Here is a 22309-nt window from a genome sequence, read left to right as displayed (position 1 = left end):
AGCGGCAAGAGAGCTACCAACAACTGACCGAGCCTCCATGTACAGCCACTTGGGTTGGGTGTCCATCAAGTTCTCGCCAGCTTGATCACTAATCCGCCAGAACATCATAGCCCTGGCATTAGCAGCCCAACAATAATGACGGAAAACAGGTAGCGCTAGACCACCCAACTCTTTCGGCTTCTGCAAATGGGCCTTCGAAATTCTATGCGCTTTATAACCCCAAATAAATGGCAAAATGACGGAATCTAATTGTTTAAAAAAAGAATGTGACAAATATATAGGCAGGTTCTGAAAAAGATAGACAAAGCGAGGCAGAGAAACCATTTTAATAGCATTGACCCGACCAATTAAAGATAACGGTAGCACCCTCCATTTATCAATATATAATTTTAACTTATTCATGGCTTCTGTAAAATTTAGACTGAAAATTTGTTTACATTTTTTAGGAATAGTTAACCCCAAGTAAGTGAAATGATCCTCTGTTATTCTAAAAGGTAATGACCTCTGAAACTGAGCATCTACCCCTCACCCAAGGGCATGAATATACTCTTCTCCCAATTAACAGAATAACCAGAAAAAGAGCCAAACACCTCAAGTGATTCCATTAAAAAAGGCAAAGCAGAAGAGGGATCACTCAAATATAAAGTCGTCTGCATATAAGGACAGTTTAACCTCAGAATGACCACATGATATACCCCTGATCTCAGAATGATTACGAAGATGGATGGCCAGGGGTTCTAAAGCTAGATCAAATAGCAATGGGCTTAAACAACAGCCCTGACGTGTACCACGCTGAAGAGGAAAGAAAGCAGACCTATCCGAATTAGTAAGTATTGCAGATTTAGGGGAAAAATAAAGCATTTTTATGATTCGTTTGTAATTCTCACCAAAACCAAACTGATCCAACACAGAAAACATATAACTCCATTCTATTCGATCGAAGGCCTTTGCAGCATCTAAAGAAAGAACAGCTGCCTTAGATATCTTACTCCGATTAGTGTATACAATATTTAGCAGGCGACGTGAATTAAAAAATTAAAATCTTCCTGGGATGAAGCCAGTTTGGTCTGGGTGAATTAACGAGGCCACATGCTTATTCAGACGAGTGGCCAGGATCTTGGCAATAATTTTTTGATCGCAATTGAGAAGACTTATGGGCCTGTAACTAGAAGGCTCCGTAACATCTCTGTCTTTTTTCTTCAAAAGGCAAATATGTGCCTCATAAAAAGAGTCGGGAAATATTTCCTTCTCAATCGAATGATTTATCGTTCTAAGTAACAAAGGAGCAATAGCATTTGCATTAGCCTTATAGAATTCCACACCAAACCCATCAGGGCCCTTGGCTTTCCCATTGGAAAAGGAATTAATTGCCTCCAAAATTTCACAGAGAGTAAACGGTTCCTCTAATGGCACCCTGTAGTGTTCAGCTCAGAACAGTTGGAAGAGTAAAGCTGCTTATAAAATTCAACAAAACGATTATTAATTTCTTTAGGATGTGTTACTAAAGTACCATTCCGAGATTTTATTTGATGAATGGCCCTACTAGCCTGCACACCTCTTAGTTGCCTGGCAAGAAGCTTATCTGCCTTATCTCCCAATTCAAACTGTTTCTGTTTAAGTTTAATTAACAAGTTAGAGACATGATCACTCAAAATAGAGTTATATTCATATTTCAACTTAAGAATAGCATTAAGGTCACTCTGAGCTTTAGATGAACGAAATGTTTTTTCTAAAGATGGAAGTGTGGATTCTATCTCAGCCAGGCGCTTGCGCTTCTCCCTCCTAGACGAGGATTCATATGCAATAATATGACCTCTTAACACTACTTTACATGTTTCCCACAAACAAGAGTCTGAAACATCCCCCTTGTCGTTAGTCTCCAAAAATGGTTGTAAACACTCAGACATGAAAGACTGAAACTTTTTATCCACTAATAATTGAGGATTGAAACGCCAACAATACTGCGCCTTTGGTAATGAAATTTTCAGACCCATAGAAATAGGGCTATGATCAGAAATCAAAATATTGTGATATTTGGACTGGGTCACCCCCTGAATGAGTTTGGAGTCAATAATAAAGTAATCAATTTGTGTATAGGATTTATGAACATGGGAAAAGAAAGAATAATCATGAGCCGTCGGGTTAAGTAGTCTCCATATAGCCACAAGATTCATGGATTTTATCAAATTATTTAAAACACCAACAGATTGCATAGGATGAGGAACTTGTGAAGAATAACGATCAAGATGAGGATCCAAATAGCAGTTAAAGTCTCCAGCAATTATCAAATTAGTCGAGTTAGTATCTGGAATAAGCCCAAATAATTTCCTGAAAAAAGCAGGGTCATCTATATTTGGGCCATAAACATTAACACATGTAATTGGGAAATTATTAATGGATCCGGATACAATAATATATCTTCCCGCAGGGTCAGACACCACAGAGTGCATTCGGAAAGGAATAGATTTCCTAAAAGTATAGCCACCCCTCTTGCTTTAGAGGAAAAAGTGGCTTGATAAACTTGTGAGATCCAACTTGCCCTAAGCCGCCTGTTCAGCTGGGTCTAATATGGGTTTCCTGAAGAAAAAGAATGTCAGCCGACAATGACTTTAAATGTGCAAACACTTTTCCCCTTTTAATCGGGTGTCCCATTCCTCTTACATTCCAACTGACAAATGTAATATTCATTTCAGCATCGCTATTGTTATTAGTAATAGTGCCACTCATACAACAACATCATTAAAAAAAATAAACACAAAAATAGTAATAATCGTAGCAAGAGTAACATTGTCTGGTGCAAAAAAAAAAAAAAAAAAAAGAACTTACAAACTCCCCACAGCTGCTCCAAGAACTGAAGCAGCAAGTATTCCCCATCCTCTCGGAGACAACAAGAGTGCAAAGTCAAACATAGCTTACCTTAGCCCAAAAAGAGCAGAAATAACGAAAAACAAGGAGTAACACACACACCAAAAAAACCCTGCTCTCCACCGCACAAACAACCATTCATCTGAATTAACGTTAAGTACCACGATGAAAATAGCAAAATATTCCAAAAAATAGTCCACTTCTGTTAGTCGAGTCCACACAAAGGTCAAGATGAGTAAAGTCAAACATAGAAGTTACGCCGAATCATTCGACAAGTTATCCACAAACTTCTTAGCCTCCTCCGGAGATTCAAAAGAGCGCTCCCGACCGTTATAATGCAGTGTCGGTTTTGCTGGAAAACGCAGGGAGCATTTCAATCCAGCCTCCCGTAGAGCTTTCGTGACTGAACTGAAGGCACGTCGCCGAGTGGTCACCTCCGGTGTATAGTCAGGGAAGATGTGAATCCACTTTCCTTTATATTCCAGAGGAAACTTTTCACGGCTCAGACGGAGGATTAAATCTTTGTCCCGATCGTTGTGGATCCGTGCGATAATAGTGCGAGGTCTCTGGCCTTCAGACGGCTTGGGTAACAGGGCCCGATGAGCTTGGTCAATTTTCACAGGTTTATGAAAGTTGTCTCGGCCGAAGAGCTCAGTAATCAAGTCCGAAATGAACACCGAGGCGCACCCCCGCTCCTCTCCCTTGCTTATTCCCACAAATTTGAGGTTCAGCCTGCGAGAGCGTCCTTCCAAGGCACTCAGTTTAGTCCACAGAGATATATTCAAGCGAACACTTAGAGCTGTCATCTTGTCCTCTATCAGTTTTTTTAATCATCTCCTTGGGCACCGATTGCAGCAAGTATCGCGTTCACATTTCCCTGAGCGATAGAATCACTTGGATTGGTGTCCTCCTTAATAGCTGCAATGGTTTTTGAAGATTTCTTCGACGCCATTTTGCAGACACAGAGTGAGTCAGTGAATAACGAAAATCGCGCTCAACGCACTTAAATTTCATGAGATACTTAAAACAACTGACGACTGGTAACTCTCAAAAGAACATAATCGCCTGTAAAGTGACTTGCTGGTACTTAATTTACAAAAACATTGAAAATATAGTGTCAGCGGGGAAGAGCTCTGTAAAAAGTGACTACTCCATAAACTGCGCGCATGCGCCCCCATGAAGAGCCATTTTAATGTTGACCGTGTTATTCAAATTAACGAAAATGTTTGCCACCAGCCAATCAAATTTCAGTACCTTAAAACTTGTATTGGGAATGGCCGAGTGTTATGAAAATTACTATACACAAGCAGGGTGTAAACTCGAGGCTGCATATAAAATTTGGTGGCATTTGGTCACATGTGGCAGTATAATTAGCTAATCCTCTATTAATCGTGAAATATGTCAGAATGCAATTCATAACCTAACACAAGTGTGCACAGTATTCTCTGCTTTGCCGCAAGTATTGCTACAGCAGTTTTTTTTTTTTACAAATATATTTTTCTGTCATCTTTTCAGCAAATACGAAAGCACACACTCCACTGTCGATATGTTGACTCCACATCTGGAAAAAACTCTTTCGCTCCCTTGTGGTCCGAGGTTTGTAACCATTAGAGCAAAGCAAGGGCACACATAATGTACAATGGGACCATTGCGTTGTCCATGCATTGGTGAAGCGCTCGTGTTTGCCTACTTGCGTGAAATATCTTTGGCCCTTATACTTGACGTGGTCGTTGTTGAAATCAGCGTGACTAAAGCTACTCTGAAAAGCTGAAAAAACTATTTTCATTCAACGATCCTGCATCTGTGTGGACAGGCCTGAAAAGCATCACCAAGTATAGGACACCACCCCCTCACTCTGTAGAGAATCAACAAATGACTAATAAACTTGTTTTTTGCTGCAGGTTTGAAAAGCCCTGTCTCACATCCCTCACCCACTCTAATCTTCAATACACAAACACATCATGGAACCTCCCATGTGTGCCGTGTCGTTCGGAAACAAAACACTTTTTAAAGCTTCAGTTCAGACAGAGTTTTACATGCCTGTCTGAAAGTCTGCGCTTACCAACTGGCCCCCATCATCACACAGATCTTCAATAGATCACTGGAGCAGTGTTAAGTTCCCTGCTGCTTCAAATGCTCCACCATCATTCCAGTCCCCAAAAAAACCCAAATCACACGACTTAAATTCTCTCACATCTGTGGACATGAAGCCATTTGAGAGACATACTGGGTTTGGCATACCTGAAGGACATCAATGAACCCCTGCTAAACCCCCTTCAGTTTGCTTACCAAGCAAACAGTTCTATGGATGATGCTGTCTACATGGGACTGCATTATATCCTGCAAAACCTCGCCACACCAAGGACTTTTGCAAGGATCTTATTTGTGGTCTTCAGTTAAGCCTTCAAAACCATCAGGTCTGATCTTCTTTTAACCGAACTGACCCAGCACTCCATGCCCACCCCAATCTGTTGGTGGATCACCAGCTTTCTGACAGATAGGCAACAGCTAGTGAGACTGGGGAAACTCACATCTGGGACCCTCACTATTACCCCTGGTGCTCCTCAGGGATGCATTCTCTCTCTCTCCACTGCTCTTCTCCCTGTACACAAATGACTGAACTGCAAATGACCCCTCTGTCAAGCTCCTAACAACCTTGAGCTGAACACGCTCAAAACAGTGGAGATGATGGTGGACCCCACCCCCACAGTGGAGTCATTCAGGTTTCCCCATGATGTTAGCTCCTCTGGCATGGGACATTCCCAGTCTCTGACCAATCACATTTCTTCCCCTCTGCTGTGTTTTTGCCAGGTTGAATCCAGCTTCATCCTCAAAGATAAAAGTATGTTGAGTTCGGCTGGCTTCCATTACCCTCTAAATTACAGACAGTTTTACAGTAATTTACATTATGCATAACTGTGTATGTACCCTGTTTTGTTAATAAACAGACATCTTACCTGGACAGACTGATACCAGAGTTATTTTACAACATTCACTGTTTCACTTCACATTCACTCTCAAAGGGTATAGTGTACAATTGCTTCATCCTTATTTTATGTTTCTCTAGGTCTCTGGCAATTGTTGTTGTGCCATATTCACATTTCCACAAGTGAAATTCCCCGCAGTTTTATTGCATTGTTGGCAATTACCATGTCAACAATGGCAATTCCCTGCACATCTGAAAAGATTCTTCCTCTCCCTCCTCTCGAAGGCAACCTTTGGATCCTAAAACACTACACTTACTGTATTGTAATAGGTTTTAAAATGTCAGTACATTTTGTACTGTAATATGTATTTCAGCTATCATCAAAGGATGCTCATGTCACCAGTTGTTTTGCCGGAAAATTTGTACAATTGATGCAACTGTTGAACGATGCAGATTTGGTTGCACCCTTAGACCAGCCTCTCTCAAAGAGAGACCATGATTTACAACATAGTCAATAATTGTGGCACTGTGGGGGGGCAAATTAATAAATAACTGTCTGTGCTGCACAACTAAGATGAAAAATTAAGAATTTGAATGAAAAAATTTGTTTATATTAACAATTCTATTTAAATATTTCACAGTGTCATTTTTCTTTTCATCCTTCTGTTAAGCAGTGCTTACCTTGCTTATGTGAATGGCACGTCCCTGGCCTTCAGGACTCCTCCATAGTGCAATAGTGTAAATAAATGTCTTATGTAGGCCTGCATATATAAATTCACATAGTTGATGTAATAAATGTGTACTCATACCTTGCACATACAATACAGTTGCATATGCACATACACCATTCTGTTATGTCCTATTATTTGTATGCATATTTATACTTTTACCTTGTTATATTATGTGTCTCACTAATGGTTTGTGTGCACTTGTTTCTCCTATCATAAAGAAACAAAACAAACCCCCCAAATCCAAATTGTATTTGTATATTGAATCACTTGTTGACTTATTTGTGCATCGCCATTGTTTTATTATTAATAACTGCTATAAGTCGTATTTTGCTGTAAAAATAAAGGTTTTATAAATGTTAGTCCTGCCCCTTTAAGAGTTAGTTTCCTTCCGGGATGTTCAACTCCTCTCTCAGTCCGCTTTTCAACTATTTCGACGCATCAACACTCCAGTCCAGCAGGAGGCGGAAATTCACCAGAAGTTGCAGGAAACACAAGAAGAAGAAGAAGACCTGAGATCCACAACACCGTTTGAGCGCTAAAATCGGTACGTGTTTTGTGTGTTTTACATTGACAGATTTACATTTTTCTGTGCATGTTGTTTTTTTATTTCTTTGGCGTTTTAATGACTTTAAAAGAAGCTCATTATCGTCTGATGTAGTTTTTGTTATTGGTCACATGCAAGAGATGAGAAAAACAACGAAACAGTTGAAAACCAGTAGATTATTTACACTGTCTGTGGCTAAACTCAAGCACTTTAAATTTAAGATACCATCTAAGAAACAATCATTTTTATTTTTATTTTTCACGTCTGTTCTTTTGTATAATCATATAATAATGTTTTAGAGTTTGATGAATGTCAGTCCATTATAATGAGGATGTTTTTGTGTTCAGATGTTCATCATGAGAGAGCAGGTGGATGTGATTCATGCTGGAGAACAGCAGATGCTGCAGACAGCAGTGAAGATTGAAGTGAAGCAGGAGATAAAAGAAGAAAACACAGCAGAAGAACAAAAGAGTGATGAAGATGATGATGAACAGCAGATGCTGCAGACACCAGTGAAGATTGAAGTGAAACAGGAGGAGATAAAAGAAGAAAACACAACAGAAGAACAACAGAGTGATGATGATGATTATTTTGTTCCTTCGGGTATGTTTTTATTAATTTTAATTTTCATGACAATCAACATTACATTAGGTAGAATGTAAGTGTCCGTCACCATTTACTTTTATTTACTATATATCTTATACATTGGAACGAAATGTCCTTACTCCAGGACCATGGAGCAACACAGAACAGTATTCAAGACTACACTGCAATACACAACAGCGTGCAGGACAATAAATACACAGAACAGAACATTAGATACATAGGACAATAAATACACAGAAAATGAGCTGTAGACTGTAAACTATTTTGTATTGTAGAAGGAATAATTATAGTATTATTATATGTTTATTTAGGTATAGCATAAATGAGTTTCATAATAATAAGTGGCCAGTGTTGGGTAAGTGCAAGACACATGAAAGCCTGCTTGGAATTTGCAAAAAAAAGCACCTAAAGGACTTTGACTGTGAGATTCACTGGTCTGATGAAACGAAGATTAAACTGTTTGGCCTCAATTCTAAGCGTCATGTCTGGAAGAAACCAGGCACTGCTCATCACCTGCGCAATAATATCCCAAGGTAGCATCATGCCATGGGGGTATTTTTCTGCAGCGGGGACTGGTCAGGGTTGAAGGAGAGCTGAATGCAAAAACAATAGAGAGATACCCATTATGAAAACCTGGTCTAGAGCAGTGGTTCCCAACCCTGGACATGGAGTGCCGCCAACACTGCACATTTTGGAAGTCTCCCTTATTTGACACACCCAATTCTACTCATGACGCCTCTACTAATGAGCTGATAAGTTGAATCAGGTATGTTAGATAAGGGAGACATCCAAAACATGTAGTGTTGGGGACCACTGGTCTAGAGCACTCAGGACCTCAGACTGGGCCAAAGATTTACCTTCCAACAGGACAATGACCCTAAGCACACAGACAAGACAATGCAAGAGTGACTTGGGGACAACCTTCTTAGCTGATGGCAGGAGAGTGAAGAGTCTATGAGAGGGGTGAGAGGGGTCGTCCGCAATACTTGTTGCTTTGCGGAGGCAGTGGTTGTTGTATGTGGTGTCGATGGTGGGTAGAGACTCCGATTATCTTTTCAACTGTTCTCACAAAGGCTGCGCAGTTCTCGTACCACACTGAGACAGCTGGTCAGGACACTCTGAGCAGGGTAAACCGCAGTGGACTGCGCACACTGCCCAGGGTGTCACCGGCTTTTAAAAAAATATTTTTTAGTTTGTATTTTCTCCCCTTTTTGAGTTCCGACAAACCATCAGGTTTGTTACAGTTTTTCAAGTGTAGGGCAAGTTAGGGGCTGTTCAAACATGCGTCTGCACTGTTTTTCTACAGTTGAAGTCAAAAGTTTACATGCACCTTAGCCAAATACATTTAAACTCAGTTTTTCACAATTCCTGACATTTAATCATAGAAAACATTCCCTGTCTTAGGTCAGTTAGGATCACCACTTTATTTTAAGAATGTGAAATGTCAGAATAATAGTAGAGAGAATTATTTATTTCATCACATTCCCAGTGGGTCAGAATTTTACATAGATTTTGTTAGTATTTGGTAGCATTGCCTTTAAATTGTTTAACTTCGGTCAAATATTTTGGGTATCCTTCCCCAATCGTCTCACAATGAGTTTCTGGAAATTCTTCCCATTCCTCCAGACAGAACTGGTGTAACTGAGGCAGGTTTGTAGGCCTCCTTGCTTGCACATGCTTTTTCAGTTCTGCCCACAAATGTTCTATTGGATTGAGGTCAGGGCTTTGAGATAGCCACGCCAATACCTTGACTTTGTTATCCTTAAGCCATTTTGCCAAAGTTTTTAGGTATGCTTGGGGGTTAGGGTCACTAAGAATGTTAATTGTCAGGGGGGCCTGGGTATCTCGGCGAGCATTGATGCTGAACACCACACCTGGAGTTGCGAGTTTGAATCCAGGGTGTGCTGAGTGGCTCCAGACAGGTGTCCTAAGCAACCAAATTGGCCCGGTTGCTAGGGAGGGTAGAGTCACATGGGGTAACCTCCTCGTGGTCATGATTTGTTGTTCTCACTCTCAATGGTGCGTGTGGTAAGTTGTGTATGAATCGTGGAGAGTAGCATGAGCCTCCACATGCTGTGAGTCTCCCCGGTGTCATGCACAATGCACCACGTGGTAAGATGCGTGGATTGACGGTCTCTGAAGTGGAGACAACTGGGACTTGTCCACCATGACCCAGATTGAGGGGAGTAACCGCGCCACCATGAGAACCTACTTGGTGGGAATTGGGCATTCCAATAGTAGAGAGAATGAATTATTTCAATATCTGTTACTATTTGGTAGCATTGCCTTTAAATTGTTCAACTTGGATCAAACATTTTGGCTAGCCTTCCACAAACTTCTCACAATAAGTTGTTGGGATTTTGGCCCATTCCTCCAGACAGAACTGGTGTAACGGAAGGTTTGTAGGCCTCTATCTGATCATTTTCGATTATTATAATTTTCCAATACCTTGACTTTGTTGTCCTTAAGCCATTTTGCCTCAACTTTGAGGTATGCTTGGCGTTACTGTCCATATGGAAGACCTATTTGTGACTGAGCTTTAACTTCCTGGCTGATGTCGTGAGATTTTGCTTCAATATATCCATGTTTTCCTTCCTCATGATGCCATCTATGTTGTGAAGTGCACAGTCCCTCCTGCATCAAAGCACCCCACAACATGATGCTGCCACCCCCATGCGGCTGCCACCCCCCATCACGGTTGGGATGGTGTTGTGAAACTAGTCTGGCTTTTTTATGGCAGTTTTGGAGCAGTGGCTTCTTCCTTGCTGATCAGCCTTTCAGGTAATGTCGATATAGGTCTTGTTTTACTGTGGATATAGATACTTGTGTGCCTCTTTCCTCTAGCATCTTCACAAGTTCCTTTGCTGCTGTTCTGAGATTGATTTGCTATTCGCAGCAAACTCCTATAGAATACATCTCCATCCTTAGTGGTATGATGGCTGCGTGATCTCATAGTGTTTGTAGCATTGTACCTTCAGGCATTTAAAAATTGCGCTCAAGAAAGCACCAGACTTGTTGAGGTCCACAAGGTCTTGGCAGATTTCTTTTGATTTTCCCATGATGTTAAGCAAAGAGACACAGAGTTTGAAGGTAGGCCTTAAAATACATCCACAGGTACACCTCCAATTCAGTATACCTCTTACCAGAAGCTTATTGGCTAATTGTCAAATATTTCACTTAGTGTATGCAAACTCCTGACCCACTGGAATTGTTATATAGTCAATTAAAAGTAAAAAAACGACTTGCCAAAGCTATAGTTTGCCATTAAACATGATTCCAGTTTGTTTTTCACTGAACAAAGTCTTAGCACTTGATGAACGTAACGTTCCCATAAAAAGGGGAAAGTGTATTCCCTTTTGCTCTGGTGTGTGTACTTAAAATAATTTGACAAGTTCAATACCATTAGATTTTAAACCATTTAAAAATCCCAAAGTGCTTTTAAGCCACAGCAGTGTAACTCCATGCAAATGACAAGATTGGCGTTTGCTGCCTCACAGAAATGTGAACCAGATGGGATTTGTTACATCATTGATTTTTCAGCCTATGTAATATGCAAATTCAATTACCACAGAAGCACGTCAAGTCATGTGTATATATTGTATGTCAATTTGAATATTTGATTTATTATTCATATTAAAGCATCAGTTATCTTTATTTGGTTTGGGGAGGTTGGGGGCTTTCTCAGAAAATAATTATATGCAATAATTGTGATTAATGCGATCGATTAATCTGCATGTAATTCATTTTATTCCATCCATCCATCAATCTTCAACCGCTTATCTGAAGTCGGGTCGCGGGGGCAGCTGCTCCAGCAGGGGGCCCCAAACTTCCCTATCCCGAGCCACATTAACCAGCTCTGACTGGGGGACCCTGAGGCGTTCCCAGGCCAGTGTGGAGATGTAATCTCTCCACCTAGTCCTGGGTCTTCCCCGAGGCCTCCTCCCAGCTGGACGTGCCTGAAACACCTCCCTAGGGAGGCGGCCAGGGGGCATCCTTACCAGATGCCCAAACCACCTCAACTGATTCCTTTCAACGCAAAGGAGCAGCGGCTCTACTCCGAGCTCCTCACGGATTGACTGAGCTCCTTGCCCTATCTCTAAGGGAGAAGCCCGCCACCCTTCTGAGGAAGCCCATTTCGGCCACTTGTACTCGCGACCTAGTTCTTTCGGTCATGACCCAACCTTCATGACCATAGGTGAGGGTAGGAACAAACATTGACCGGTAGATCGAGAGCTTTGCCTTTCGGCTCAGCTCTCTTTTCGTGACGACGGTGTGATAGAGCGAGGGCAATACCGCCCCCGCTCCCCCGATTCTCCGGCCAACCTCCCGCTCCATTGTCCCCTCACTCGTGAACAAGACCCCGAGGTACTTGAACTCCTTCACTTGGGGCAAAACTCAATGTAATTGACAGCCCTTAAATAAATATCTGGCCTTGCACAAATCACAAATATTTGTCCCTTGAGTAATTTTTTGTCAATTTACTGTGTTCATTGTAGGGCTGATGGAAATGCAAGAGGAAAGTCAAGAGTTGAATGAAGAGGAGGAGAAACATCAGTGTCAGAAACATCATGATTTTACAATTGGAGAAAAATCTTTAAGTGGCTCGAAGACTAAGAAGAATTTCTCACCAAAGAAGCCTCAAAAAAGAGCAGCCAAAAATACTTTCACCTGCTCTCAGTGTGGAAAATGTTTTGCATTTAAAAGCCGGCTTATTAGACACATGAATGTTCATACTAGAGTGAAACCTTTCACATGCCAACATTGTGGAAAAAGTTTCATAGATATAAAACCTCTAAATGTGCACTCAAGGGTTCACACTGGAGAAAAGCCTTTCACGTGTAATCAGTGTGGAAGGAGTTTCACACGTAAAGAAAATCTTGATGTACACACAAGAATTCACACTGGAGAACGGCCTTTCACATGCCATCAGTGTGGAAAAGGTTTCACAGATAAAGGAAATCTTAAAAAGCACACAAGAGTTCATACTGGAGAGAAGCGTTACTCATGCCATCTGTGTGGAAAGAGTTTCACACGTAAAGATTATCTTAATATACACACAAGAATGCACACTGGAGAGAGCCCTTTCACATGCCATCAGTGTGGAAAAGGTTTTACATGTGCAGCTCATCTAAAAGAACATCTCCAACGCCACACTAACGAAAGGCGATTTAAATGTGATCAGTGTGGTAAAACATTTTTTGCTGATTCAGACCTAAAACGACATCTGAAAATGCACACAAAAGAGGAGCTTTAAAAGTGTTCTTTTGGTGAAAAGGTTTTTGCACACCTGTTTTTGTTGAAAGTGCTTTGAAAGCACACTGCCTGCCTAAAAAAGTTGCATATTCTAATATTTAGTTGGACTGCATTTAGCTTTGATTACAGCATGCATTCATCGTGGCATTGTTTCAACAACCTCATGCAACATCACAACACATGTTCTCATCACATTGTGTATGTAGAAATGCTTTTTCTTTCACTATTAAACACTATTAACATACAATGTTACTACGTCAAGCGTTTATCTCCGATAACGATCATTCAAGATTTATTTCCGACCACATTTCTTCTGCGAAGCTGACTGTTCACTACTATCCTTCCAGGTTTTAATAATGCATTGGACAGTTCTTAATCCAATTCCAGTGATTTCAGAAATCTCTTTTTTTTTTCTTTGTTTGATGCAAGCCAATGTTTTGCCCCTACTGAAACCTTAACATCTTTTTCATGACTATGGATATATCTTCTGACATGGTTTTTTAAGAAATGAGAAGCTACACCCTGTATCAGTTATTGTGAAAAGTATTGTTTTGAAACAGTTGAAACATATTAATCACTGCAATAATGACCCAATCATTGGCTCTTAAGTACTGTCTGCTTATTTAAATCCAAATATCAACTTTTTGGCCAGGCAGTTAAAGCTACACTATGTAAGATTTTTTTGTTAGAAATGAAATAATTTAATTAATGAGTGATTGTAACGTCAGTTAATTTTATAAAATAATCTGAAGTAATGTTGGTGTCAACGTAGTTTTGTGATTTTTGTAAAATTTGCAATAAATTTGCAATAAATCAAAAATATTAGCAGTTTACTCTTCACTTCTATTGATGCAGGTCTTTCTGACTTGTGCACCACATCTATCTCTTAAATATGTTGCTGTAAACAATTAGTTAATGAAACTGGATGTGTTTGAGTCAACATGTAGACAGTTGAGGAGTGTGTGCCTTTGTATTTGCTAAAAAGATGACAGAACAATTATATAGTCTAACTTGTTTGGCAAGACTCTCCTCAAATTGCTGCTCCACCATGACAGTTGTTGCTTTAAAAAATTACATTTGCTCTAGCGCCACTTGTGGCAACCACGAGGAGGTTACCCCATGTGACTCTTCCCTCCATAGCAACCGGGCCAATTTGGTTGCTGAGGAGACCTGGCTGGAGTCGCTCGGCACACCCTGGATTCGAACTCACGACTGCAGGGGTGGTAGTCTGCATCTTTATTCACTGATCTACCCAGGCCCCCAATAACAGATTTTTAAAAAATACATTAACTTGCATTTACTGGAACACAAAATCCATGTGTCTTTCCTTGTTAATGAACATCTCCACCTCTTTGGTCTAAAAGTCACCCAATTGTTGAAGGTTGTAGTGGGTGTGAATGAACGTACAGTGTTGAATGATAGACCGTTAAACAATGCTTTTAATCAGAGAAAGCATAAGATAAAGTGCCTATACCTGATGGTGGTAACAAAGCGAATAAATTAATAACTGTGCTGCTCAACCAAGATGAAAGACAAATTTCTGCACTGCTTACCTTGCTTATATGGATGGCACATCCCTGGCCTTCAGGACTCCCCCATAGTGTAATAAATACCTCATGTACATACACTGCCGTTATCTCATGTACATACACTGGCGTTATTGTACTGACATATAAGTTTTGAATAATGTACAGATTTAGCTGTTTTGGAAGGAAATTGGTACTTTAATTCACCAAAGTGGCATTCAACTGATCACAAAGTATAGTCAGGATGTTAAGATGTAAAAAAAACAGCACCATCATTATTTGAAAATGTCATTTTTGATCAAATCTGGACAGCCCCCATTTCCAGCAGCCATCACTCCCAACACCTTATCCTTGAGTAATCATACTAAATTGCTAATTTGTACTGGAAAATCACTTGCCATTATATCAAACACAGTTTAAAGCTATTTGGTTAACATTGTTTTTGTTAGGTTTAAAATGGCAACAACAAAAAACAGGTTTCTCTAGAAACTCGTCAGTCAATCATTGTTTTAAGGATAGAAGCAGGGCTGGACTGGTTTTCTGGCATACTGGAGATTTTCCCGGTGGGCCGACGCACTTTGGGGCCGATCAAGGGTGGATTGGCCATTGGGAGATCAGAGCGGGCCGGTGGGTCGGCTGCGATAAGCTAAAATGAGTTGCCGCGTTATGCCAATTGGACCACAAAACGGCACCGCGATATACAGAAATGGACAGCGAACCCCCATGCTCAACATCTTTTGGCCAGTTGCCATGCAACATGTACATACCTTGCACATGTACATACACCATCCAGTTACATGTCCTATTATTTGTGTGTATTTATACTCTTACCTTGTTTCATATTCTGTGTCTCACAAATGTTTGGTGTGGCCTTATTTCTCCAATCTCCAAAAAATATTCCTTATTTGTGCATCAAATAAACACTTTGTTTTATTATTAAATAACTGCTTTAAGTCTGTTTTGTTGTAAAAAATAAATAAATAAATAAAGGTATTGGAAATGTTAATCCTGCCCCTTTAAGAGTTAGTTTCCTTCGGGATGTTCAACTCTCTCAGTCGCTTTTCAACTATTTCGACGCATCAACACTCCAGTCCAGCAGGAGGCGGAAATTCGCCAGAAGTTGCAGAAACCACAAGAAGAAGAAGACGACCTGAGATCCATAACATGGATATTATATAGAGACTAGATCATATATATTATCTAGAGACTAGCTCATAGATATTATATAGAGGCTAGATGCCCTATTGGCCGCTGCGCACTGAGAAATACGGCCGCCATCTTAAACCGGTCGTACTCCTAGTTTCGTTGCGCGGCAGCAGTTAAGATGCCAGAGCACTGTGGAGCATTTTCCTGTTCTAATCGGCGGACCATCGCAAATAGGGCCCGGGGGATTACGTTTCACAAGTAAGTTTTAACATTACCGTACTATTGGTTGTATATTGTGAATAGAATATTACCAGATAATTGAGAAGGAGCAAGGATCTTTGATATTACTGTACTGAAATCGTAGCCAGCTAACGTTAGCTAGGCTATGTTTACTGCACCAGCCGGTGTTCACCCGGCATGGAGAGGTGGGGTAAAGTAATAATTACAAGAGCTTCTCGGTTATCAGATACAAGCATTCATCGGCCCTGTTGTATAAACATAGGTTATTTGTGTTTGCGCACGTGATATCAGGAAGCAATGTAACTTAATACACGAACAACAGTGGCCAGTGAATTTTACACAAGTGTCATAGACTGTATTATCAGTGTTGGGCAGTCACTACTTGTAGCTTAGCTAGTAACGTAGTATTTTTGTTGTTAGCTTCACTATTTACTGAATCAAGTAACGTTTCAGTAGCTTAAAATTTGAGTTTTGTTGAAGACAGGTTCTAAGAAATGTGAAGGAAGAAATTAAGCTTGACCTCCTTTGTGAAATGTTTTTGTGTAGACTCTCCAAAATCTTCCGTTTTCATTTTGAAGGTTTCCCAAGGACAAAGATGTGAGGAGGAAGTGGGAAGTGGCTTTGAGGAGAGAAGGATTCCATGCAAGTGATTCATCTGTGCTTTGCTCTCAACATTTTAAGCAGGGTGATTTTGATAGGACGGGTCAGATTGTCCGACTCCGAGATGGTGTTATTCCATCCGTCTTCAGCTTCCCACTTCACCTCCAAAGAGTAGGTGTATCCTCATAAGGCTGTTAGCATTCATAAATGTAAATATTATATTATCAATCACGGGGTAGGGTAAGATATTTATCCCTTTATACAAATTTCATTATGTATTATGCTTCTTCATTTTAGTTGGAAAAGGGCAGGGCTACGTCTCCCTCCAGAAGAGCTGAAGAAAGCCTGTCCGTGGCCTCTCAGGATTCCCAGGAAACGGCAACCTCAAGCCCACAACCTCAGCCTAATGATGTGAATATTTCTACTTTAAACATCATATCATAATGTTTCCTGGACATATTAAAATCTCACTTGTTTGCTGCCTCTCATATTAAACACGCTCACAAATAAACCCATATACACACAATTTAAGACACGTTGAACATGCATTGCTGGCACACACACACACAGTGTTGGCAGAGAGAGAGAGAGAGAGAGAGAGAGAGAGAGTGTGTGTGTGAGAGAGAGAGAGAGAGAGAGAGAGAGAGAGAGAGAGAGAGAGAGAGAGTGAGAGTGTGTGTGTTTGTTTGTTTGTGTGTGTGTGTGAGAGAGAGAGTGTGTTTGTGTGTGTGCACTTGTTTGTTTGTTTGTTTGTGAGAGTGTGTGTGAGAGAGAGAGAGTGAGAGTGTGTGTCACAAATCATTATAAATAGTTTCTTCAACTTATTAAAATATCTTACTTTACTGCAACTATCTGTTTCTGATTCTTTATCATATTTATAGTGTGTGATTTATAAAATACCTTATATCCTACATCACATATTTTGATTGCGATTCAGTAGCGGTTGATAGGGCGTCTATCTATATGATGTCAATGATCCACAACCCCGTTTGAGCGCTAAAATCTGTACGTGTTTTGTGTGTTTTACATTGAGAGATTTATATTTTTCTGTGCATGTTGTTTTTATCTCTTTGGCGTTTTAATGACTTTAAAAGAAGCTCATTATCGTCTGATGTAGTTTGTTTTGTTACTGGTCACATGCAAGAGGTGAGAAAAACAACAAAACTGTTGAGAACCAGTAGATTATTTACACTTTCTGTCTGTCTGTGGCTAAACTTAATAATGAGACCAAACACACACATTTATATTTATACCATCTCATAAACAATTATATTAATTTACAGATCTGTTCTTGTGTATAATCATATAATAATGTTTTAGAGTTTGATGAATGTCAGTCCATTATAATGATTGAAGAGACAAGGGATTTCGACCCTCACCCTACTGAAGGGTGAGGGTCAAAATCCCTTGTCTCTTCATGATGATGTTTTTGTGTTCAGATGTTCATCATGAGAGAGCAGGTGGATGTGATTCATGCTGGAGAACAGCAGATGCTGCAGACACCAGTGAAGATTGAAGTGAAGCAGGAGGAGATAAAAGAAGAAAACACAACAGAAGAACAAGAGACTGATGAAGATGATGATGAACAGAAGATGCTGCAGACACCAGTGAAGATTGAAGTGAAGCAGGAGATAAAAGAAGAAAACACAACAGAAGAACAACAGAGTGATGAAGATGATGATGATGAACAGCAGATGCTGCAGACACCAGTGAAGATTGAAGTGAAGCTGGAGGAGATCAAAGAACAACAGTGTGATGAAGATGATGATCATTTTATTCCTTCAAGTATGTTTTTTTCTGTTGTAATTTTCATGACAATCAACTGTTATGTCAGAATTAAGGCTGCAACTAATGATTATTTTGTTAATCGATTAATCTAACGATTATTAGAACGACTATTCAGCGATTATTGCAACGATTAATCATTAGCTCTAGACCGATTATTCTGCTTGTGTCCCTACTTAAAAGTAGGGATGGGCTTTCGTCAATTATTTTGTATTTGAATAATTAAGCTCATAAAAAATGAATATTCGAATATGCTACTATTTAAATGAAGGTAATTAATGAGAGAGACATTGTAAAATAAAATTTGTTTAGTTATAAAGGGCGTCACCATTATTATTTAAGCTCACGCAAAAGGAAGAAAAAAAACCGCTAATGAAGTAGACTGACGCAGTTAACATACAGGACGAGTATAAATGGTTATATTTATAATGTTATATATATATATAATTATAATAGTTATATGGCATATAATATTTATCATATTTATATTGTATCTCATGTCATGATTTTGTTGAGAAAAACAAGCATATCCACGTGCTCAGTAAACTATACTCATTTATACACACCAGTTTAAATGATGGGATGTCCCTTACCTCAGCTAGCAAAGTCTTTCTCGGATGCCTTGTTTGATGTTTACAGAAGCATTGCGGGGATTATGTTGCAATGGGGACGCTGCTTTCTGACGAGCTCTACGTATATGAGAGTAAAGTGTACACCGCATATCCAGTACATTTAAACAGGAACACAGCTTTCTCGCAGTATTCTCACAATAACCCACTTTTTTGGTGTCCATCTGAACGTACTGACAGAACCGTTTGCTCAACAACTTGTGTCCACACTCAACAGCACCATCCACTGTATTCTGTTATAACTGCCAGTTTTAGTTTGTGTGTTCAGGATTTAACATGCATCTCACTGTATATATGGCCAGCAAAGAAAAACTTTTTACTTTTCAAATAATTATTGCAGAAAGAATATTCGACTACTCGTGCACATCCCTACTTAAAAGGTTGTTTTAAATGTACTTGCTAGCAATAAAGAGAAAAAAAATATTTTAAAAATATTTCTAAATGACATTCACTGAATTAAAGGGGGAAAAATACTTTAAGTTTAAGTTTAATTCAGAACAGAAATTCACTGCAAAAAAATCATAATGTTATGAAGTGTTTTTGTCTTGTTTTCCATTTCAAAATGTATAATCCTTAAAACAAGATTAGGGCCCCCTGATAGTCGACCAAACATTAGTCAATTAGAAGAGTCTTGGTCGACCAAGTTTTGATTGGTTGGTTGGTTGGTTGCAGAAAAAAAAACTCCATAGGAAACCGAGCTATTGGTGATCGAGCTGACCATTGTCAATCCCTGAGATCATCCTCTGTCGGTACAACCTTAATGTGAACTTCTCTATAAATTAACAATGTTCAGACACTCTCCTTGCTGGTTTTTCCAACACATTCACTATCATTACCGCTTTTGCCAGTGTCGCTGCGACTTTCTTCATGCATCTGCTTTTAAAATGTATATTTTAAAGGCTCGTTATTATGGTTTAGTATTTCTCTGTAATGTGAAACAGTGTTAGCAATGTTACTTATAACATTCTTTCTCAGCCCTGGAACTCAAACTATTTTCTGATGCCCCCCCAAAAATATATATTTAAGTAATTTAAATAATATCATAAACTTGCAACAACTAGTCAACTAATGTCTTAAAGTAACGGCTACTGGGCGTCTAGGAAAATCTTTGGTCGGGGCAGCCTAATCTTGTTTACAAAGTAGTAGCAATCTGCTTAATAGGACCTAAACCATGATAATGCAAGACCACAAATGTCAACATAATTCTCCAGCCTATCCAAGAGAATGTTGTGATCTAAGGTGTCGAATGCAGCACTAAGAACTAAAATCATTAGAAGTGAAATGCAGCAGCGTTCAGATGATAAGAGCAATGCATTTCACTTTTAGTGTACTGTGATGGAGACAAAATCCTGAAAGAAGTTGTTTATATATACCATTTCTATGTAGAAATTAACAGTTGGGAGAACACTACCTTTTCAAGTATTTTCGAAATAAACGGGAGATTTGAAATTGGTCTATAATTGGCCAACTCTCCAGGATCAAGCTGTGGCTCCTTAAGCGGTTTGATAACTGCCATTTTTAACGTTTCTTGGTACGTGTCCTACGGATAGTAAGGAGTTAATAATATTAAGATAAGGTTCTGAGATAAAAGGGAATACCTCTTTTAAGAGCTTGGTTGGTATTGGATCTAACAAACATGTTGTGGCTTTTGATGTTTCACTAAATTTTGTTAGCTCTTCATGACCTTTGACAGCGAAGGATTGAAGTTGCTCATGAGGAAAATTTGAGACACTGTTTTCTGAGGTGATGTAACTGATGATTGCATAATTCTATCAGTTTTATCAGTAAATAAATTCAAGAAGTCATTACTCTTGTGCTGCGATGGAATATCTGGTTCAGTTGAGTCTTTATTCCTAACCAATTTAGCCACAGTTCTGAATAAACACCTAGGATTGTTGTGGTTATTTTGTATAAGTTGGCTAAAATATGCTGACCTGGCAGTTTTTATTGCTTTTCTGTAGCTACAGACACTATCCTTCCATGCACCGAAAAATACCTCCTATTTTGTATTCTTACATTTGCTCTCCATTTTTCAAGCTGCTCATGAGAGAATGAACAAGTGAGTGACGCTATCAAGAGTTCTAGAGAAGACTGTGTTTATATTTTCTGTGATTTCATCAAGTTCTTCAAGACTTTTTGGTTTACAGAGTATTTGAGATAAATCTGGGAGATTATTAGTGCAGCTATCATCAGTGGTTAAAAGAATAGTTCTACCTGAATGATAGCATGGTGTAGATTGAGTAGCATTAGCTAATCGCAGCATATAAGAGATGAGGTAATTATCTGGGATGTCTTCACTCTGTGGCAGAATTTCTACACTTGAGAATTTCATGACAGAATTAAATCTAGTGTATGATTATGGATATGAGTTGGTCCTGTCATATTTTCACATTTTTGTCTGACTCCAAGAGAGTTGAGAATATTGATAAATGCTAATCCTAATGTGTCATTTTCCATGCGAATGTAGAAGTCACCAACATTTAAAGCTCTATCCACTGTAACTACTAGATCTGTTAGAAAATCAGCAAATTCACTAAATTCACCAAGGAAATCAGAAAACGGCCCAGGTGATCTATATACTGTATCAAGGGCAAAAGATGACAGATTTTTTTCTATAGTATTAGTGAGGTGTTTGGTGTTTCAGGGAACAGACACAATCTTTATATGATATCTTGGTGATACAGTCTCTGTTTGGTAGATTATGTGACCCCCCCCCATGTAATTAATTCAATTATAAAGTGTAATTGATTCCGACTGATAGCCCGAAAATACAAATCTGGACATTGCTTGTCAAAAATTTGACATTTGTCCCTCTTGAATTGATTTTTGTCAATTTACTGTGTTCATTGTAGGGCTGATGGAAATGCAAGTGGAAAGTCAAGATGTTAATGAAGAGGAGGAGAAACTTCAGTGTCAAAAATATCATGATTTCACAACTGGAGAAAACTCTTTGAGTGGCTCAAAGACCAAGAAGACTTTCTCACCAAAGAAGCCTCAAAAAAGAGTGGCCAAAAATACTTTCACATGCCATCAGTGTGGAAAATGTTTCGCAGATAAAACAAAACTTAATGTACACATGAAGATTCATACTGGAGAAAAGCCTTTCTCATGTCATCACTGTGGAAAGAGTTTTGTTCAAAAAGCAAGTCTTAATGTGCACATAAGGGTTCACACTGGAGAAAAGCCTTTCACATGTATTCAGTGTGGAAGGAGTTTCACAAGTAAAGGTAATCTTGATGTACACACGAGAATTCACACTGGAGAGAGGCCTTTCACATGCCATCAGTGTGGGGAAGGATTTACAGATAAAAGAAACCTGAAATACCACACAATGATTCATAGTGGAGAGAAGCCTTACATGTGCCATCATTGTGGAAAAGGTTTCATAGATAAAAGAAACCTTAATAACCACACAAGGATTCATACTGGAGAGAAGCCTTACAAGTGCCATCTGTGTG

At 39.4% G+C, this 22309-nt stretch overlaps 3 protein-coding genes and 1 pseudogene across 3 annotated transcripts in view; 3 read left to right on the top strand and 1 right to left on the bottom strand.

The window, feature by feature from the left end:
• LOC127625016 (zinc finger protein 501-like) overlaps positions 1-22309 on the top strand; it is a 617707-nt gene that overhangs the window by 4337 nt on the left and 591061 nt on the right. The window lies entirely within an intron of this gene.
• The window catches only part of LOC127625017 (zinc finger protein 239-like), a 165071-nt gene that overhangs the window by 54944 nt on the left and 87818 nt on the right, over positions 1-22309 (bottom strand). The gene's annotated exons all lie outside the window — the stretch shown is intronic.
• LOC127625026 (zinc finger protein 239-like) lies at positions 6985-13687 on the top strand. Its single transcript, XM_052100075.1, has 3 exons — positions 6985-7066; positions 7414-7669; positions 12169-13687. The coding sequence occupies exons 2-3, from the start codon at positions 7414-7416 to the stop codon at positions 12924-12926; spliced, it is 1014 nt and encodes a 337-aa protein (XP_051956035.1). The 5' UTR covers positions 6985-7066; the 3' UTR covers positions 12927-13687.
• LOC127625511 (zinc finger protein 721-like) overlaps positions 15590-22309 on the top strand; it is a 60560-nt pseudogene continuing 53840 nt past the window's right edge.

Source organism: Xyrauchen texanus, chromosome 31 (genome assembly GCF_025860055.1).
Source record: "Xyrauchen texanus isolate HMW12.3.18 chromosome 31, RBS_HiC_50CHRs, whole genome shotgun sequence".
Taxonomy (NCBI): Eukaryota; Metazoa; Chordata; class Actinopteri; order Cypriniformes; family Catostomidae; genus Xyrauchen; species Xyrauchen texanus.
The sequence above is the reverse complement of the archived record's forward strand: the minus strand, read 5'-3'. Positions and strand labels throughout refer to the sequence as shown.

Excerpts from the sequence above, each read along its gene's own strand:
- LOC127625026 (XM_052100075.1), top strand. The coding sequence starts at position 7,414 with ATGTTCATCATGAGAGAGCAGGTGGATGTGATTCATGCTGGAGAACAG. Across the intron at positions 7,670-12,168 it reads TGATTATTTTGTTCCTTCGG|GGCTGATGGAAATGCAAGAG; the intron begins GTATGTTTTTAT and ends TGTTCATTGTAG.